Raw genomic sequence first — 21,886 nt, 5'->3', positions numbered from 1 at the left:
AGGCTTTCTCACTCGGATAGGGCTCTTGCAGTCTCAGTCATTTGTCATTCACCCTTTCACTCATTCATCAACTGCAGTCTTAAATAAACACTCTGCATGAGTGCTTTCTGTGCTCGTTGACCAGACCCTTAGGATACCACAAGTTACCGTGCCCAATTGTTATTTTTCCAATTGGCTTTTTCTCCTAATTTAGCGATTGGGGTAGTTTTACACCCCTTTTCATTTATTTTTCATCGGCTTTCATGCCCGTTTTTGCTTCAAGTAGGAGCGAACTTGCCCCCACTTTCTTTTATTTTCTTTTTAAATACAGCGTGGCGAAGCGTTTGGAGCGAGGCTAATTCCAAATTCAAGAGAATGTTTCTGGCCGTGGAGCTTAGCCATAGTTGCTTGGCACAGCTTCGCTGGTTAATCTGCCACCGTATAAATGGTTTGGCCCAAAATTTGTTTTTCGCTGTGTACAATTCGTACTGACACCACTGTGCGGGCCCAGGTGGCCCATGGATTTCGCTCCATGGGGCATCGAGAACGAGAGCCATTTCACGCCAAATATTGATAATTCTATCCTCTTTGGTTGCAGTATTAAACGCTTGTTGTTGGAGGAGGGTTTAGGACAGGAACTAAAACTAAAGTAAACACGAATCTCCAGAATGTGTTTTCTACACAAAGTGAACTAACGAAACTGTTGGGGAACCACATAACCTTCTGCAACGTCTGTGCTCTGCGATGCCACCGCTCAACGTAGTCAGACAGCGCAAAGCCATCCTGCTAAAATGCTTACAGCTCGATGAAAAGTGCGGAAATCACCATGTGTAAGTGCCTCTAAAAAACCGTTTTCCAAGTTGCTTAGTCATTAACAACAAAGAATACAATAAAAAGCCCATTTACTATTTTTTGTTATCCGAAAACACATTCATAGAGCCTGGCCACACTGACAGAAACGTGGCGAGCGTGCGGCGGCATCCGCTTATTTTTAGCTACATTTATGTGATGCCAGCAAACAATGAAAAAGTGAACGCGGAGCATGAGATAAAAGAAAGAAGCCGTGAATGGCGGAGACGAATGAGCTAGAGTGGCCCCTTCAGTGGTGTACCTATGGGAAAGTGGTGTTATGCAGACCCGCCCGACTGCTTGACGCGTACCCGTATCTGGTCTCGGTCAGACTGCTCATTTCATACTATCATCTGCTCGAGTCAGCTCTCGCTCACGCTTGTTTGATTTGCTTGGTTTGGTCTTTTTCATGCTTGTTTCAATTTTCATGGTTTGAGATTGTTGTTTGCAATGATGAGTCTAAGCTGAGACGTCCTGATGGAAAGGTTTTTGGACACAGTGCGCTATATCCGATGCCGTAGGACAAGATGGACCCTGAATACTTGGGAACACGGTGACGCCACAACAGAAGAGAGCACACCAACATGATTATGATCAGTGGCAATGACGTCATCTTCATAAGACATGACTAGTGCCAAGGATGAAGAATGTAAACACAGCGTCGACCTGTCAGCAGACAAAGGAAAAAGCATGGGACATGTCACACCTACAGAGTAGAGTCGCAATTTTCATGCCGCCACGTGACTGCCACAGCTGCATTTTAAAGGTGGCGGTGGTGCACCACGTGCATTTGACCTCTAGTATGTATGGTGCTTTCTATGGCAAGATAGCGCAAGGGTGGCTAGTGTCGTCTGTTCAATAATGACAAACTCGATAAGGCATTCGACGAGCATGTCAGAACAAAGTGCTGCATGTGCAAAGACCTGCTTGCGGCGGCTGCTCTGAACTATGCCCATGCGTCACCCACATGCTGCCTCTCGCATTGTCCTGATTAGTGAGGCCGTCGTGCCACACTTCACTCGTCTGTAATGTGCCAGATGAGACAGATTGTATGCGCCAGCCAATATATCGCGACATGACAAGAAGTGTAGAGCTTCGCTCGAATTTCGCACTAGGGAGTATCGTAATTGTCGATGATTTCTTTTGTTCCGACTTGTGTCAGTGCCATGACAGTTGCCCTTGATTGACAGAGCAGGCGAAAGCATAATGATAATGAATTTGGTCTGCATGATGAAAAACTGTCAAGTGCACAGTAGCAGAGACAGAAGAATTTATTTAAAAACATGAAGTGTTTGCTTCAGGTAGATATTCAGGTCATATGAATAACTTAATATTAGCAACAACTTTGACATGCAAAATATCATGCACAGAAACTGAACCAAAATCAATAATGGTAATAGGAAAAAGACGTGCACTCTTGATAGTTGCAGTGACACTAAGGCAAAAATAAATTCATTTTCTTTTTGTACATGAATACAAAAAGTCACATTTTCGCCCGACAGGTGAAGCAATGATTGCGATAGCAAATTATAAGACAGCTATACGAAGTAAGGTTAGACATTTTATCAGCTGCACAACCAGCAGTAAACATTCGCTTACTAACTAACAAGCACGTTGTGATGCATGTACACAAAACACATCTCGCTCTATGAGCTATATCGGGTCGGCTGGCCTTCGAAGCCAACGCAGATTGGCTCCAAAATAAGATGCGTGGAGCCACGCTCCGCCGTCGCAGCTGGAGTAGAAGATGAGGTGCGCACTAACCTGCTCCCTTCCCCACACCCTTCGATCTCCTAGCCAAAACCACCTAGCGCACGCACATCTCCCGCTCCCCGCCCCCCCCCCCCCCTTGCGCACATGAGAAGACAGTGCGCATCCTCCTCGCCTTTCTTTCTTGTGAGCACCAGAAGACGTTGCCGCACCAAGCTGCCATACTTCTCGGCTCACCCTCGCACGCTGTCACTCGCAGCTTCAGCATACGGCGCATGGCTGCAATGTTTTCACACTTGAACTATATTTATTTATTTATTTACAATACCCCTAAAGGCCCTCGAAGGAGGGTATTACAATGGGGGGGGGGGGAGGCGGGCTACAAGAAAAGCAAGTGTACATTCAGGTACAGCATACAAAAAAAGAAAAACATTTATAAGACATATGTTTTTTGTTTCAACGAGTCAGTGTAGTCATCATAAGGAACAAAAAAAAAAAACGTTACATAAAAACGTCAGGAGCAAGCAACAAGTCACAAAGCATAAAAATTATCAGGGAAACACACTTAATAAGGAAACACAACATTTTAACAGGTTCTCACAGTAGTGCATATTGTTTCCTTAAATTTGGCTGTGTCAGTTTATACGGAACCTCGCGGCAAAGGTGATGGCGTAAATTCGCCTGGAGTGTCCATATAATTTCTATAATAATAAAAATTACTTGAAAAATTAAAGACCGATCAGCTTACTGTCAGTTGCCTACAAACTATTTACTAAGGTAATCGCAAATAGAATCAGGAACACTTTAAACTTCTGTCAAGCAAAGGACCAGGCAGGATTCTGTAAAGGCTACTCAACAATAGACCATATTCACACTATGGTGAATATGGTCTATGGTGAATATGGCTATGGTGAATATGGCTAGAGAAATGTGCGGAATATAATTAACCCTTATATATACCTAGCTTTCATTGAATACACCCGCCATGGTTACTCAGTGGCTATGGTGTTGGGCTGCTAAGCACGAGGTCGCGGGATCGAATCCCGGCAACGGCGGCCGCATTTCGATAGGGGCGAAATGCGAAAACACCCGTGTACTTAGATTTAGGTGCACGTTAAAGAACCCGAGGTGGTCGAAATTTCCGGAGTCCTCCACTACGGCGTGCCTCATAATCCGAAAGTGGTTTTGGCACGTAAAACCCCATAATTTAATTTTTTTTTTCATTGATTACGAGAAAGCGTTTAATTCTGTCGAGACCTCAGCAGTCATGGAGGCATTACGGAATCAGGGTGTAGACGAGCCGTATGTAAAAATACTGAAAGATATCTATAGCGGCTCCACAGCCAGCGTAGTCCTCCACAAGGAAAGCAACAAAATCCCAAATAAAGAAAGGCGTCAGGCAGGGAGATAGGATCTCCCCAATGCTATTCACAGCGTGTTCACAGGAGGTATTCAGAGACCTGGATTGGGAAGAATTGGGGATAAAAGTTAATGGAGAATACCTTAGTAACTTGCGATTCTCTGATGATATTGCCTTGCTTAGCAACTCAGGGGACCAATTGCAATGCATGCTCACTGACCTGGAGAGGCAAAGCTGGAGGGTGCGTCTAAAAATTATTCTGCAGAAAACTAAAGTAATGTTTAACAGTCTCGGAAGAGAACAGCAGTTTACGATAGGTAGTGAGGCACTGGAAGTGGTAAGGGAATACATCTACTTGGGACGGGTAGTGACTGCGGATCAGGATCATGAGACTGAAATAATTTGAAGAATAAGGATGGCCTGGGGTGCATTTGGCAGGCATTCTCAGATCATGAACAGCAGGTTGCCATTATCCCTCAAGAGAAAAGTTTATAACAGCTGTGTCTTACCAGTACTCACATACGGGGCAGAAACCTGGAGGCTTACGAAAAGGGTTCTACTTAAATTGAGGACGACGCAACGAGCTATGGAAAGAAGAATGATAGGTGTAACATTAAGGGATAAGAAAAGAGCAGATTGGGTGAGGGAACAAATGCGAGTTAATGATATCTTAGTTGAAATCAAGAAAAAGAAATGGGCAGGGGCAGGACACGTAATGAGGAGGGAAGATAACCGATGGTCATTAAGAGTTACGGAATGGATTCCAAGGGAAGGGAAGCATAGCAGAGGGCGGCAGAAAGTTAGGTGGGCGGATGAAATTAAGAAGTTTGCAGGGACGAAATGGCCACAATTAGTACATGACTGGGGTTGTTGGAGAAGTATGGGAGAGGCCTTTGCCCTGCAGTAGGCGTAACCAGGCTGATGATGATGAAAAATTACAGGTGGTAAACTGTTATAGCAGGTGCCTTTCTCTACCCCTACTAATAAATTACAGGGGCTGCTAGAGCCTACAGCGTCAACAAAAATAAGGTGTGGGCACTTCAGCACGATTGGATAAACAGTGTTTTCTTTGCTTTCTTGCATTTAAAAGTGATGTTTAATTATAAATGGCAAGCAAATATTGAAGACAGCTATGCAACCATTCGATCTGCACCGCTACAAGTAAGGTGCAAGCAGCACATGAATTTGAAATAAAGCAAGAAATCAAACCTTGTTTTTGCGGCCATCGATCTCAAAAACGGAGAGGGCACCCTTGCGGTATATCTCATTTCCTGGTGGGTGCTTCCACTGGCATTTGACCTGATTGAGGAAAGAAGATTGCAGTTGCATTGTCACTACAGTTATGTATAACACACACAAGAAAATTAAACTAGCAATTGCTCAAATAGATTCTGCTCAGCTCAAAAAAAAAAACTGAATGTTCCCCACACACTCCCTCCCACACTCTGAACACATTTTCCTGGATAGAACACATACCTTTACTCCTTACATATTGATCAGCAAGATGACACATCGGAAGAAATGACAAGGTGTAGTCGGACAATTCTAACTAGGTTACACACAGCTTGCTCAAGTCAATTCATCTGAACTAAAGAAAAAAAGAGGGTGGGGAGCGGGGGGAGGGGGTTGCGCATCAAAACCACCGCCTGATTATGAGGTTATGAGGGACATCATAGTGGGGAGCTCTGGAACAATGTGCACCCTATGCACGGTATGCGAGTGTTTTTGCATTCTGCCGCATAGGAACAGGAATAGGGCTGCCGCGGCCGAGATTGAACCTGTGATCTCGAACTCAGCTGCGTAGCCACTGGGCTACTGCAGCGGGTTTTCTTTGATTAAACCTTGGCAGAACACAGAATGGCTTTATTAATCTCATGTTAGATTTGTACTGGTCATACAGAAGTGGGATTGAGATATCATCATTTGTTAACTGAAAATATCACATAACAATTTCTACCTACACAAGTGAAGTCCAGGTAAGCACTGCCTGTAGTAAGCCTAAAGGATCATTCTACTAGATGTCATTTCAATTTTAGATGTTGCCAGATGCGGCACAGTTTGAACTCATCATCTCTTTGTTAGTTGGCATCTAGAGAGAGAGATAAACAACGGTACTTATCCTATCTTAAATGGAAAGGGATGCGAGAAGAAGGCGAGGGAGGTTATCCTACTCTTGGTAGGCCTCCTCAGCCCACCTCAGGATAGCTTCCTGAAGTTCGGGGTTGTAGCTGCGCATGGCAGCAGCCTCCCACAGCTCCCTGCTACTTAAAACTCTACAAAGGTTAGAGCTCTTTTATGTGATGACAGTACTAGCACAACCCTTCGTCATGACGTGGCAAAAAACCAGCTTGGTTTCATCATCATCATCATCATCAGCCCGGTTATGCCCACTGCAGGGCAAAGGCCTCTCCCATACTTCTCCAACAACCCTGGTCATGTACTAATTGTGGCCATGCCGTGCCTGCAAACTTCTTAATCTCATCCGCCCACCTAACTTTCTGCCGCCCCCTGCTACGCTTCCCTTCCCTTGGGATCCAGTCCGTAACCCTTAATGACCATTGGTTATCTTCCCTCCTCATTACATGTCCTGCCCATGCCCATTTCTTTTTCTTGATTTCAACTAAGAAGTCATTAACTCGCGTTTGTTCCCTCACCCAATCTGCTCTTTTCTTATCCCTTAACGTTACACCTATCATTCTTCTTTCCATAGCTCGTTGCGTCATCCTCAATTTAAGTAGAACCCTTTTCATAAGCCTCCAGGTTTCTGCCCCGTAGGTGAGTACTGGTAAGACACAGCTATTATATACTTTTCTCTTGAGGGATAATGGCAACCTGCTGTTCATGATCTGAGAATGCCTGCCAAACGCACCCCAGCCCATTCTTATTCTTCTGATTATTTCCGTCTCATGATCCGGATCCGCCGTCACTACCTGCCCTAAGTAGATGTATTCCCTTACGACTTGCAGTGTCTCGCTGCCTATTGTAAATTGCTGTTCTCTTCCAAGACTGTTAAGCATTACTTTAGTTTTCTGCAGATTAATCTTTAGACCCACTCTTCTGCTTTGCCTCTCCAGGTCAGTGAGCATACATTGCAATTGGTCCCCTGAGTTACTAAGCAAGGCAATATCATCAGCGAATCGCAAGTTACTAAGGTATTCTCCATTAACTTTTATCCCCAATTCTTCCCAATCCAGGTCTCTGAATACCTCCTGTAAACACGCTGTGAATAGCATTGGAGATATCGTATCTCCCTGCCTGACGCCTTTCTTTATTGGGATTTTGTTGCTTGCTTTATGGAGGATTACGGCGGCTGTGGAGCCGCTATAGATATCTTTCAGTATTTTTACATACGGCTCGTCTACACCCTGATTCCGTAATGCCTCCATGACTGCTGAGGTTTCGACAGAATCAAACGCTTTCTCGTAATCAATGAAAGCTATATATAAGGGTTGGTTATATTCCGCACATTTTTCTATCACCTGATTGATAGTGTGAATATGATCTATTGTTGAGTAGCCTTTACGGAATCCTGCCTGGTCCTTTGCTTGACAGAAGTCTAAGGTGTTCCTGATTCTATTTGCGATTACCTTAGTAAATAGTTTGTAGGCAACGGACAGTAAGCTGATTGGTCTATAATTTTTCAAGTCTTTGGCGTCCCCTTTCTTATGGATTAGGATTATGTTAGCATTCTTCGAAGATTCCGGTACGCTCGAAGTCATGAGGCATTGCGTATACAGGGTGGCCAGTTTCTCTAGAACAATCTGTCCACCATCCTTCAAAAATCTGCTGTTACCTGATCCTCCCCAGCTGCCTTCCTCCTTTGCATATCTCCCAAGGCTTCCTTTACTTCTTCCGGCGTTACCTTTGGGATTTCGAATTACTCTAGACTATTTTCTCTTCCATTATCGTCGTGGGTGCCACTGGTGCTGTATAAATCTCTATAGAACTCCTCAGCCACTTGAACTATCTCATCCATATTAGTAATGATATTGCCGGCTTTGTCTCTTAACGCATACATCTGATTCTTGCCAATTCCTAGTTTCTTCTTCACTGTTTTAAGGCTTCCTCCGTTCCTAAGAGCACGTTCAATTCTATCCATATTATATTTCCTTATGTCAGCTGTCTTACGCTTGTTGATTAACTTCGAAAGTTCTGCCAGTTCTATTCTAGCTGTAGGGTTAGAGGTTTTCATACATTGGCGTTTCTTGATCAGCTCTTTCGTCTCCTGCGATAGTTTGCTGGTATCCTGCCTAACAGAGTTACCACCGACTTCCATTGCACACTCCTTGATGATGCCCACAAGATTGTCGTTCATTGCTTCAACACTAAGGTCCTCTTCCCGAGTTAAAGCCAGATACCTGTTCTGTAGCTTGATCTGGAATTCCTCTATTTTCCCTCTTACCGCTAACTCATTATTCGGCTTCTTATGTACCAGTTTCTTCCGTTCCCTCCTCAGGTCTAGGCTAATTCGAGTTCTTACCATCCTGTGGTCACTGCAGCGCACCTTGCCAAGCACGTCCACATCTTGTATGACGCCAGGGTTAGCGCAGAGTATGAAGTCTATTTCATTTCTAGTCTCACCGTTCGGGCTCCTCCACGTCCACTTTCGGCTATCCCGCTTGCGGAAGAAGGTATTCATTATCCTCATATTATTCTGTTCCGCAAACTCTACTAATAACTCTCCCCTGCTATTCCTAGTGCCTATGCCATATTCCCCCACTGCCTTGTCTCCAGCCAGCTTCTTGCCTACCTTGGCATTAAAGTCACCCATTAGTATAGTGTATTTAGTTTTCACTCTACCCATTGCCGATTCCACGTCTTCATAGAAGCTTTCGACTGCCTGGTCATCATGACTGCATGTAGGGGCATAGACTTGTACCACCTTCAATATGTACCTCTTATTAAGTTTCACAACAAGACCTGCCACCCTCTCGTTAATGCTATAGAATTCCTGTATGTTACCAGCTATATTCTTATTAATCAGGAATCCAACTCCTAGTTCTCTTCTCTCCGCTAAGCCCCAGTAGCACAGGACGTGCCCGCTTTTTAGCACTATATATGCTTCTTTTGGCCTCCTAACTTCATTGAGCCCTATTATATCCCATTTACTGCCCTCTAATTCCTCCAATAGCACTGCTAGACTCGCTTCACTAGATAACGTTCTAGCAATAAACGGTGCCAGGTTCATATTCCAATGGCGGCCTGTCCGGAGCCAGTGATTCTTAGCACCCTCTGCTGCGTCGCAGGTCTGACCGCCGCCGTGGTCAGTTGCTTCGCAGCTGCTGGGGACTGAGGGCCGGGGTTTGATTGTTGTGTTCATATAGGAGGTTGTGGCCAAGTACTGCACCAGGGTGTCCAATCCTGCTCTGGTGAGGGAGTGCGTTACCGGTTCTGGTCACCGGAATCAGGCCTCACTCCAGGCCTGTTTGTGCAATTTTATCAACACGCGGATTTTTTTCTTTTTTTTTATCCAGTGGAAAATTGCCGGCACCGGGATTCGAACCACGGACCTCTTGCACGCGAGGCGGGTGTTCTACCTCTACGCCACCGCTGCACCTTGGTTTCAACGCGTGACAACTGAAATCTGCCTTGCATGTCAACAGAGTTGCATGATGCTGTGGGATCATTTCTACACTTGTTTACTCAAAAGAACAGCCCATCTACTATATTGACAGGCAGAACTTGGGATCTAACTACCAGCAAATCTGTTTAGTTAGAATGATAGTGAAAGTTTAAACCTTGAAGTAAAAGCTTTTTCTTTCCACAGGAAAGCATAATTTCAGCTAACTAAAGGGTCGAATTTATGGAGGTCAATTGAATAATAGCACTAAATGATTGTTAAGTTGTGAAAAAAAAAAAAAACTTCTTTATGTTCGAATTCAGGCATCCCATATTGAACACACAGGCAATCTTTCTTAAATTCAGAATTTGCTGACTTAATGTTTTAAATGACTACCACCTTGTTATGTTGTCCTCAGCAATGAACTAATAATGAAGTTATACTGTAATGATGAAGAAAGCCAAAGCATTGCTGCTGCTGTTTGGTTATTGAAATGAAAAAGACAAGCCTCAGCATTGTAGCTCGTGCTTCTGCTTGGTTATAACTGCTCAGTCCAGGACCTTACTTTACTTTGCTTCATACACAGCAGAAGCTACTCAAGTAGTGTCGTCACAGAAGTCATTTTAGAATGCAATTTCAATCTGCAACGCTTTCTACAGAATAACAATTTCATATATGGCAACTACAAGTTGCAAAATTTAAGTTAGAGTGCATCGCATACTATACGTGCCCCTTTGTGCTTCCGCGTATGCAATGTGCAATGCTGTTGTCGAGAGTACAAGTGGTGCATTGTGGATGCTGATCACAGAAATGTGGCTGCGCTCATTTAGTAGTAAATAGGTTTTAGGTCTAAAACACTTTCTATGTAATAATTATGTAATATTTTACAACATCAAAATATGAGGTTTATGTAATATCGAATTACATAATGCATATGTTTATCTTTCATGTGACACACTATTTCTTGGTGTCACGGCTGCAAGAAGCTTCTCTGGCCTCAGGAGGGCTGCCTGCTATGCATGAAACACAATATAGGCTTGCCATGGGCTCATGGTCAGTAAACCTTGTTACAGTGCATATATCTGTGAAACAATGCCAATTTAGGCTCGAATGTCTCTTCGTGAGTGACTTGTTGTTATACAGGAATACTGAACATAAGAAAATAGAAATATCAAAGATTACAATAAAAGCCCTATTAAACTACTGTTTAAAAAACATGTTGCAGTAGGAAAAGACCCATTCATATCAGATAATGCCAGAGGACAGTAGGAGGCTTGAATTTTTCCATGGCTACAAGTTTACAACCTGTGCCCACAGCCTAATTGATGGACATCATTATACTTTCACAGACTATTCCAAACCAACTTCTAATTAATGGGCTCTTAATCTCTCTCGCCTTGAGGACCCCACCCCATGAGGAGGAAGCCCAAATGCTTCCGGCGAATGCACATTTCAGCAGATACAGCTGAAACATGCATGAAATGTACAAAGGCTTTGTTAATTTGAATCTGTGTGGCGAGGTTACTTCTGTAAATTTTGGGGTGGGGAAAGTAATGGGAAAATTAATGGAGAAGGGGGAGAGAGCCAGGTCAAATACAACTTAGCATGGCAATAAAATCCAGAAGCACCAGCTGGACTAAGGTGGTCCTTGGTGGACCACCCTTAGTTATAAGGTATGCTTAAACCCTACTCTAGCACACACACTTATTCTAGATACCTGGCAGCTGAAGCTTGAGTTCCAGTTGAAGTACCAGCTAATCACTCTCATGCCATATGCATGCAGCAATAATACAAAGAAAGAAAGCTTCTTACAATGATAAACAGCATAACTGTGAAGCTGCATGAAAAACAATGCGGAAATCTGTCACGAAACAACTAACAAGCCTCATGGCAAGTCAAAAGGTTTCCTCACCAAATGTCTCTTGAGTAACGCTCGACTTTTTGTGAACTTGAGGCAGAACTGGCACAAGTAAATGCAAGTGTTGGCCAGTTCCTGAAATGAGAGGCAAGTGCAATGCAGAACTCCACTACACGGTAACAAGCAAAGCAAGTACAGGAGAAGCTAACATTTCAAACAGCAATCACAGTATCTTATGCTGTCTGGAAATCTCCTGCACACTGATAAAAAATTAATTCAGGCCTAAATAAGTCCTAAAAAGAAAACATGCAGGCCTTATGTGAAAAAAAAAAAAAATTTATATATGCACTGGCGTAATACGGACTATTTTTGTCGCAACCTTGGCATGGTGTGGCCCTCAAATCGAGGCAGACCACCGAAAGAGCAAATGGCATTGTTTTTATATTGACATATGCGCACTGACACGTGTGCTTGGTTATCTTTCTCGGGTGACCGCTTTTCCCCGGCTAACAAAGATCAAACATTACCACGCAGTGCAGGACGTGCCTGCAAGTATCAGAAGTTTCTCGAATGTTATCGATGGCTCTATCCATTGTATGTTCTCACCGAACCTTAAGTAATCCGACTGTATGCGCGACGTGAATTGTGTAGTACTTTGTGGAAGACACATAGGCACCAGCGATTATTCTGGAACCTTTGATGAATCATGTAAAAAAGCCGATGTGCTTGGTCTGCAGATCAGATTTCCACCGATCGCAGACTGTGTTCGCCGCTATTGCTGTGCTTCGAGTCTAACTTGCTTTTGTGGCTACAGGCTCACCCAATAAAAAGTTAGTTAAGCTATTGACAGTTTTGCAACTGTTTTCCTCATTGCCACTACAACGTGACAATATATTTGTTCATGCGGCATGCCCTGCACCTGGTGCACATCTACTTCTCGCCAATGCGCAGGCTTGGTTTAGCAGTCTTTTTCTGAGCCAGCCATGGCATTAGATATGCCTTTAATTTAAAGCTCTTCACAGACTTTTTAAAGGTGCACTAAGGTTCAATACTGTTAACAAAAAAATGCAATGATCAGAGCATACATTTGTAACGATGCTGACTGAACATTGTGGTGCTGCATGTTGTAGAGGACCCACAAGAGGAGAGTGTGACCCTCTCTGATGCCAGCTACATTTTTCCTTCACTTTGGAAGGCTTGAAGCTGGCTTGATTGAAATCGCATGAGATATAGCTCAGTCACATCCAAGTATTCCTAGTACTTAAAGGGACCCTGAAACGATTTTGACGATTTTCTACAAACGTACGGAGTCGTTAGAGTAGGTTCTTCTACTCTAAGTTCCTTCATCAGCTTGAGTTTATGCCTCCAGTCATTTGCCGAAATGACCAGCTTGCCTGTGGTTACCGGAATACCGGACGCCTTCGGCGCTACGACAGAATGCTCGCAACGCACGCTGCTTCGATGGCTCTCGGTCGACGGCCAGCGGAGAGGTCTCGCGCGGGAGGAGGCATGCTCCAACAACCGGAAGTGGACGATGTGACGTCGCATCGCGACGCAGGACCAGTGAAGGCGGAGCTTAGCGCCGCTCGCTCGGCGAGCGAGTTGAGGAGGAAAAGCATGGCTAGGGAGGAGGGTAATTTCTAATCGCTTGTAACTCCATTAATACGTAATGCTTCACTTAAATTGTGGTGCGAATGCTCTACTTAAGCTGTACCCTATGCACCTACAAAATTTGTCCGAACCGTTTCGGGGCCCTTTAACTAGTCAATCACTACAGTACAGTCATTCAATAAATCTTGCTTATGTTACAAATTTTGAGGAGTTTGCTTCTTGCAGCAAGATGTAAACATAGAAAGGTAAAAACAAGTAGACCAAGGATAAGTTTCTCAGTGATGACCAAGTTTTTTTGTCTGCAATAGCGGGTGCACCTTACCGTTCACTGGTGTTCTTTGTGAAAGAAGCAATGCTACTCACAAATACTTGGGGCAGTTACACTTGCTTTGTTGGACAGACGTTTGTCAGTGGTGAGAAGAGCGCTCGCAAATTTTTAGGCAGTATGTGTCCCATATGGGCATTTATTTCATTTGAGAAATGCTTGTGGGAAGTGTAAAGATACAATGGCGATTTTGAGAACTCATCTGAACCAGAAATGAAATGGACTTCTGGCATATGACATGGCATGCTCTGAAATAAGTACACACACTGGCTCACACAAGCCACCTTTCATTGACGGCCAGATTGAGAAAGATTTGAAACGTGTATGCATTCCAGCGAGAAATTGTGAAAATGCATCATCTATTGCAATTATTGTTGCGCAAGTATGTTCACAAGAGGCCACGTAAAGCCTGCATAAAAGAAAACGCCACGATATGGATGGCCTAGGCCACCTTTACATGATAAAACTAAATGGCGATAGCTGTCCCACTGCTGACGAGAACGTAACAAGGACAGCAACCAGAATGACGACAATGACAACAATCAGAGCAAGGACAATTATTAATGATGATGGCAGGAAGCTCACTTTCTTCAGAGAGCACCCTTAGGCAACCTATAGTGAACCTATTGAGACTTCAGAACATAGTTTATTACAGCTGTAGCATTTAACTACTCCTGCATGATGACATGATGAAGATAGTGACAACGAAATGACGCTCTCGATGTTCAGGCAGCCACATGCAAACCACCATGATGTGACCACAAGGCTCCTTTAACATGACAACACTCCAGCATACAGCCAAACTGCTGAGGTCCCCAACATCTTTTTGCCATGATGACAGCAACAACAGGCGCCAACAAATACGCTAGTTCAAGTGCAAGGGAAAGCCCATACCAGCCAGTTCAGTAAATTTAGATTCAAGAGGACTAAACCCTTTTATCCTAATCGGGACTTCTGTCAACAGATCAAAAGCACAAAATATGTAGTTTTTAGGAACTAAACAAGTGCTTTCCATGTGAATGCATGTGTACTGCTATGATCGGCCTCTCAAATGTAGGAAACATCCTAGCGCGCTTTCCCATGTCGAAGTAATTGCCCTCATCCCCGAGAGGCTGTTATGATCGTCTTGGAATTCAACCTCCCAAGTCACGTGGGAAACATTCCCGCTTGCTTTCCTGTGTGAAGGCAATTTTCCTCATTCGCAAAAAAGCGTCACCCCTCTACACTGTAAGCAGACACAAAGGGGAGGACCCAAAGGAGAAGACACGAAAGGGAGGAGGTCGTCGACTGCCTGATAAAGGCACTGACACTACCACAAGTTCCCCTAAGTTTCCCAAGGAGACATCAACTACCACAAGCCCGTGAGGAGTTATTTTATTAAGGCCATCCTGGAGCCCGTGTTAGGCAGAACCGCTCGAGACTTGAATAGAGGCACAACCATGTACCAATGAAGGGAATACATTCTTTCCATTTTTTTTTTTCATCTTCGCGATGCCCGCCTTCATCTCAAGATTCTTGCAGTGAACACCCACCTCACCCGGTCAAGACTGCATCAGATGGTTGGCAGCAATGGTATACTCACCCTTTGTCCTGGCTTCAGCAGAATGGTGAGCACTTCACCTCTGAGATTTTGCCAGGTTTTAGCTTGTGTGTGTGTTAGTTTCTGTATGTGCAGGCTCCTGTTGAAATCTTCCTGTCACAGCATAGTAAGAAAGTTCTCGTTCAGGATTGACCATGGATTTGAGCAAACGAAGGAAGCCAGAGTTATTACTTTGCGAAGAGCTGGGAATTGAAGTCAGGAAAAGTCAAAGCCGCAGCTTATCGAGGCAATTGAAAAGTGCAGGGCTCTTGGGGATGAAATTTCAGAAGCATGGGAAGAGATAGAGAAAGGAGCTGAGAAAGCTGAACTAAATGCCTCAGAAAATGAAGCTGCAGAAAGAAAGGAACGAGAGGAACAGAGAGCTCACGAACTACAGCTAAAGGAACTAGACAAGTAGCAGGATCTGGCCAAGCAATCAGCAAATAACCTCTCAATGGATGAAAGACTTTCAGGTGAAGCAGGAGTGAAAATAAGGGATCTCATGCCATCATACAAGGTGAACGATTACATGGGATAGTTTCTTGTTACTTCTGGATGAACCTGCGAGAAAAACGGCTTGGCACTAGAGAGTTGGCCGCAACAGATTCTGGCCGTTCTTCCTGCAGAAGCAACCAAAATAATTGGAATGGTAACGAGAGGCGATGCAGATGACTATCAGAAAGTAAAAGCTGCATTGCTAAGGAAATATTGGCTCTCAGCGAAGGCTTTCCACCGCCGTTTTCACAGGGTGAGTCTTTTCAAGATTTCACTTATAAGCTAATTTGACTGGGCGGCTAAAAGGGGAAGATGCGTTTGGTTGTCACGACAAGGTTGTTGAGCTAATCTGTATGGAGCAGTTCTATGGGTCCTTGAGCGAAGAGATGTGCCTGCGGATTCAAGATAGGTCGAGCAAAAAGGGCTTGGAACAAGCTGCAGTGCTAGATGAGTTCGCTACATGTCGCAAATCTGAGAAAACGCGTCAGGCCATTCACTAAATTCAGCAAAGAGGAAAACAGGCACCCCTTTCATACTGAGCAAGCTGGAGGTGGAACAAGAGACATGCCGATCAATAATACAGGACAAAATAACACCACAGTGAAAGAAAAGCAGAAAAAGTGTTTGAGGCTAGAAAATCAGTTGTCTGTTTCCGTTGCCAAGAGCCTGGACACCTTGTGATCGGCTGTCAGAGGCCTCGAATTTTTTTTTCTTTTGTGAATGGCGACGATGATGACAACTTGGCGCTCTTAGAACCAACTGGATGAATGTGGACTGGAAGCCTGCTTCCTTGTTGCCTCAGTGGCAAGTCTTTCCGTGCTTTGATTCCTGGCATGTGCATGCAGCTTTGTAGTGGAAGAAAGGTGGGAAGTGTGACAGGAGCTGATGCATGAACCATTTGCATCTAACGGGGTGCAAAGACTGAAAGTTAAACTTTCCATATGTGTAAGCCGGTGTATGCTCATTACTAGCCCAGAGGGGATGCACATGATTTTGGCATTGAAGAAAGCAATGCAACTGTCAACCTCCTAGTTTACATTTAGTGCATTCAGCACAAGGAGGCAAGTGTTGTGATAAGAGGCTGACTGTCAAAGCTGTCATAAGAGGTTTAAATATCTTTTCTTGACATGTCTTGGTACCCGCTGGCACTACTTTTGTGTTATGCAGATTTACTTCAAAACTCAAATATAGTATAGAGAAGAGTACTGTTCATGCCACAAGTGTGCTCCCGAAGAAACATAAAAAAGCTTACAGATTTTCACTTCCTACAGATCTCCACATTTAGCCATAAGTTGCACATCTTATATAGTAGAATCTCGATAAACTGAAATCGCTTAAACGGAACTGCCTCTTAAATGGAACACTATCCTCATGGTTGGTTGGTTTCGTATTCATGCAATTGTATTCAGGTTTGTCTCTCAGTAAATGGAACTCCTGATAAACATAACCAATTTCCCTGGTCCCTCGAGGTGCTGTCTAAAGAGAGTCCGCTGCATATATGCCGTGCGCACGATGTATGTACGGTGCAGTCATGGTGGTGCCCGTAAGATAAATTGAACAAAGCCAAATTTTGCCCAGCTCATGTCTATTTTTGCTATGCCTATTTTGAGGCTAAATAATGTGAGACTGCGTGTGCATGTATCTTGTTTCTCATGAAAAATCATGGATTTGTCAGAACCTGTTCGTATGTACAATGATTAAAGAGTTATTGAGACTACCAACCATCTGGTCCAATATTCAGCCCCCCCAAAAATAGTTATACATGTTCCATTTCTGAAGCATAGTACATGCCTTTACTATTTCAGATGCCAGAGCGGGATCATTGCAGAAGCAGTCAAGAGTCAAGGCTGCACAGTTCTCTTGCGAACGGGCTTATGCAATTCAAGGAAGGATATTTTCAAATGCCTATACAAGACTGTCATTAATTCATATCTTATGTTTAAACCAAGCACTAACCTACTATCACAGCAGTTAGAACAAAGTTTTCGGATTCCTGCTGTGTTTGTATCTAAACAGTTCAATAAAAGTCAACAAAAAAATCTACTGTAGTGATAATTTGTCTGCAAATTTGTGCTCACATTCTATAGTGCGCTTTAAGACACAAATGTATGCATGAATTAAATAGAAAATTATACAGGATAACTTTCCTTATGGCAAACAATATTTTTTACATTCTTGTTGCAGATACCAGACTTTGGCTTCTTTGTTTGGTTTACCTTAAAAAGGCAGACATGACTTTCTAAATGAGTAGTAGTGCAGAAGTTGCTAATTGACAAAACTGTGCCAATTATATTTTTTATTAATAACTCTAGTGCAGATGTTGTAAAGGTGGAAATGAGCCCGTTGACATGCAGGGTCTAATCAGTTGGAACCAATCTTGTAACTAGTATTAGTTTCAACATATACGTCAAAGTGCGTGGCAAAAATGCCTTGGCGCCATGGCTATTTTCTTGCTAAATTCTGGATATATGCAATGTTTAAGGGCAGTAATTAGGACATCAACCGATTTTAATGAATGACTTCGTATATCTTATCGATATATATCATATCGTATATCGATATCTTAAAATTGGTTCTAGCTACAGAATCGGTTCCAACTGAATAAGTCCTGCATGCTGGCAGGCCCTAATTCTACCATTACAACATGTGTGCTAAAGTGATTCATGAAATAATTAGAGCAATTTTTTCAATTGAATGCTTCTGCACTTGCGACTTATCCAGAATGCAATGCCCACCAGTTCAGGTAACCCAGTTGAAGAAGCAGAATATGCTGGTATATGCGATGAGGGGCCTGGAAAAAAAAATTGGCATAAGAAAATGCGCCCGGTATGCACAACTAAAAAAAAAAACATGCTAAATATGAGCACTGGCAGAAGAACTCTGGCAGCAGACAAGCCACGCTCTTGCTGTTGTGAAGTCATTGGCCCGTATGTTGGCCGAACGTGGCCACGATAATTTAATCAGTGGACATGACACCAGCCCAGTGTCGTTTGTCGGACGCCTACTGGTAGTTAGCAAACGGGCTGGCCATTTGCGAAAACCAAGCCCAGCTCTACCCAGATGGCCGAGATCGGGCTGTCCACTCTTTAATTGGCCATGGGCATCGGCCCGATCTTCTGCCGAGCAAAATTTGCTTGCTGGAATTTTTTGCTTTCCGAGGAGTGGTTCACAATGTTCACAATGCTGCCAGAGTCAATATTGTGCCCAAAATGAGCACAACGCAATCTCTAGGCACAACTCGATGCCTCAGCTGCCCACAAATGACATAGCGCTCTGTGTGGGTGTCCCTTCTCTAACCTACCTCTGGGTAGGGGGAGAAGTACCACGGCTTGATGCCATACTGGCCCAGTTCAATCATGGCTATGTTCTTCACCTGCGACACTACGTCAATCTGTGCCGTCGTGATGCCTCCTGTACGTGAGCCTGACGCTTCCGGGTTAACCTGCACGGCCAAAGAGAGGAAGTGATTTCCAAGTGTAGTAGGAATGCACATGCCTGAACTAGTCTGTGGCAAGAAGTAGTGTAAATTTTGTAAAGATATGTGCCCAGTTTATGACACTTAGTTGAAAACATTCTTTTCCTTCATAAGACACCAAGAACCCCAAAAAAATAGTGTACAAGAAAATCTTGATATAGCAAACTTTAATACACTCGAGCCTCATTATAACAAAGTTGAAGGAGAAGCCAAAACTACTTTGTTATATGTGTTACTTCGTTATACCGACTACTGTCATTTTCTGCACTATATGCCCAATGGCATGCATAACCTTAAACATGCAAAGAAAACTGCGGCTCTGTGACCCGCGAAACCGCTATATGCAGCCGTGTATCAGATGAAAATTCAATAAAACAAAGCAAAAGACTCTTCAGCATGTGCAACACATGACTTTTTAGCACCTGACGCAACAGCCATTACGATAGTGCCCTTATGTTCTAATGTGACGATCTTTTGCTTCTGCTTTCCACTTGGCTCCCTCATATTGTCGTGAAACACTTCGAAGTATATGGCCAACAAAGCCTAGCACAGGGTCAGAAATGCGGACATATACACAGACGCGTTCAGACTTTGAAAGCCAAACTATCTGATCATATGTTTTCCCATGGTCCTGCAGCTCCACTGTGTGAGCACAGCAGCTTACCTTGGCTGGCTCATGCCGGTTTCATGCAATCTCAGTGGTCATGCCTAGCTGTGTCAGCACAGCGCGGCACGTCGCAGTGAGAGAGAGGTTGTTGTGGTTGCCTAAAAACCTCTCTCCCTGTAGAGGTACTAGTTTTTACCACACCATGCGCAAGCATCATCATGGATATGTACTGCAGTGCACATAGGCGTGGCCTCAGAGATGGCAATCTCGGAGGGTGCACCTAGCTTCGCCAGCTACTTGCTACAGTGAGAGAGGTGCAATATAAAAAGAAGTGCTGCTTGTGTGTGGCCACCCTGCGTGCAGCTACATGCGTCGATGAGAAAGGCCAGTGCTGCTTGACAGCATATTCGACGTGGGAATTTTGAACTGCCACGCTGAACGAGTGCGGAACTCAGTGGAAAGCGATGTGCTCGGAGCGCAACAGTCAGTATTTTTGGTTTAAGAGACAAATCTACTTCGTTATATCCATTGATAAAACAATTTCACTCCGTTAAAATGATGTTTAAAATAAACGGATCTCTAAGGAAAAATCAAGGGGAATTGCATTTACTTCACCAAACCAATTATTGCGTTACACAGTGTTTTGTTACAACGAGGTTCAAGTGCACAATAAAACTCTCGATATAACAAAGCATTTAGTTGTTTGTCACTACTTGGCCATAGAACATGTATTTTGAACAGCAATGTAAGAAAGTGCGTTTATACATGCATTAAATATAAAGAAATTTCACTGCTGCCCAAAGGAATCCCGAGACAATAAATGGAAACTTTCGTGGACACAGATGGTCAAATGGTTGAATTACACGCAGCTGCTTGTGAACACACCTCTTAAATTATGTGCCATACGAGCAAGAGCAACTGCCAAAGTGGAGCAGCGTCATGTCCTGTATAAAGTCCAAGTGTGATAAAATCCTACAGCACCCTGTGCGCTGTGTGCGTTAGATGGGAGTGAAAGCGTGCAAGGATGAGCCGAAAAGGATGGTAGCTTGGTGAGAGTTGTCTTCCCACGTGAGCAAGGAGAAAGAAGGAGGGGAGTGAGCTCTCAGTAAAGTTATAAAACATGCACGAGGGTGGCAGGTTGGCACACATCTTCTATTGTAGTGCGACTGTGGCTGCGCATGGCTGTCAGTGTGCACGAGCACTTAAGCAGCCTGCGCACCCTGTTTTACAGGTAATCTGCCATGCGTGCAAACACTGGGCGAGCTGAGATGGCGTGGCCTCGTGTGGTGCCTTCCCGCGTGTCTAGTGCTGGAGGTTGTGTAATGAGTTTGGGCGATGCGTTGAAGCGATAGGCAGACGAAGCATTCATTTCTGCTGCCAACGCTTTTCATGATAGCGTCAACCCACTGTGAGCGACACCACCAGCAGTGATCGCAAAAGCATGGCTGGTTTCGCTTCATACCGCCAATGTGAAGATATCGTCAATGTGGCATGAAACTGTGTGATAGGATTTCATGCCATGTCAATAGAGAGTTTTAGAATAGGGGCCCCAAACCTTTTGGGGCCCCAAAGAAATAGCGTCGAAGCCACTGCGCATGCGCTAGACGCAAACTGCCTTTGGGTTTTGCGTTGGGAACGCTATTTCACCGATTTAGCGGGAGCCCAAATAGCGGCCCCAAAAGTATTGCGTCGGCAAACATGGCGGCACCCATCGAATCAACGGCTCTAACCTAGCACCAAACTGGGTTCAATTCGCGGTAACGCGTGAAGTTCGCAAGCTAGGAGAAGTGACTGCGGTTATCGCTTTCTCTCAACTAGCATGTGTTATGAAGATTGACTCATTAGACGCCACGGATTTTGAATTCGATTGTGGATTTTATGGCTCGTAGGCCTAATACGGCTAAGCTTGGCTGGTGAAGGCTAGTAAAGTTGGTTTGCTCAAAACTAAACGCAACTAATTGTTTGCTACTTACAGAATAGCCTCTAAATTGTAATTAAATGCGAATACACGCAAGTCAAAATTATTATTCCTATCATAAAATGGTATATTTTATTTAATTATTTCTAATAGCTTTTCTTTGACGCCGTAGTGGCGCTGTCAACGCAAGACGCTATCTGCAAACGTAAAACCCTATTCTAAAACTCTTCACTCCTACGTGCCCCAACGCTAACACCCGCAAAGCTCTTTGGGGCCCCAAACTATAGGGGCCCCTATTCTAAAACTCCCTAATAATAGTTTTGTTGAATTTGAGGGTTAGCGAAGAAAGATACGGTATTTTTAAAATTTAACAAAATGAATTTTTTCTCATTAAAGAGACGTATGCTGCAACAATTACTTTTTACGATAGTAATGCCGTCAGGCATGCACTGATTGGCTGGTTGAGCACTACATCATGCGAAGGCGATAGAATCGCTGAAGTGGCTGTCGCAGAATACATCCCCAAGTTCACTTTCATTATTTGCCTGATAATTCGGAAA

At 43.9% G+C, this 21,886-nt stretch overlaps 1 protein-coding gene across 1 annotated transcript in view; it reads right to left on the bottom strand.

The window, feature by feature from the left end:
- The window catches only part of LOC139051390 (histone acetyltransferase KAT5-like), a 107,151-nt gene that overhangs the window by 27,298 nt on the left and 57,967 nt on the right, over positions 1–21,886 (bottom strand). The window contains exons 12-14 of the mRNA XM_070528410.1: positions 18,628–18,768; positions 11,371–11,451; positions 5,108–5,197 (exon numbers count right to left, since the gene is read on the bottom strand). Coding sequence (XP_070384511.1) covers positions 5,108–5,197; positions 11,371–11,451; positions 18,628–18,768 — 312 coding nt within the window. The remainder of the gene's footprint in view (positions 1–5,107; positions 5,198–11,370; positions 11,452–18,627; positions 18,769–21,886) is intronic.

Source organism: Dermacentor albipictus, unplaced genomic scaffold, assembly GCF_038994185.2.
Source record: "Dermacentor albipictus isolate Rhodes 1998 colony unplaced genomic scaffold, USDA_Dalb.pri_finalv2 scaffold_11, whole genome shotgun sequence".
NCBI classification, from domain to species: Eukaryota; Metazoa; Arthropoda; class Arachnida; order Ixodida; family Ixodidae; genus Dermacentor; species Dermacentor albipictus.
Note: the sequence above shows the minus strand (reverse complement) of the source record. Positions and strands in the feature narration are given on the sequence as shown.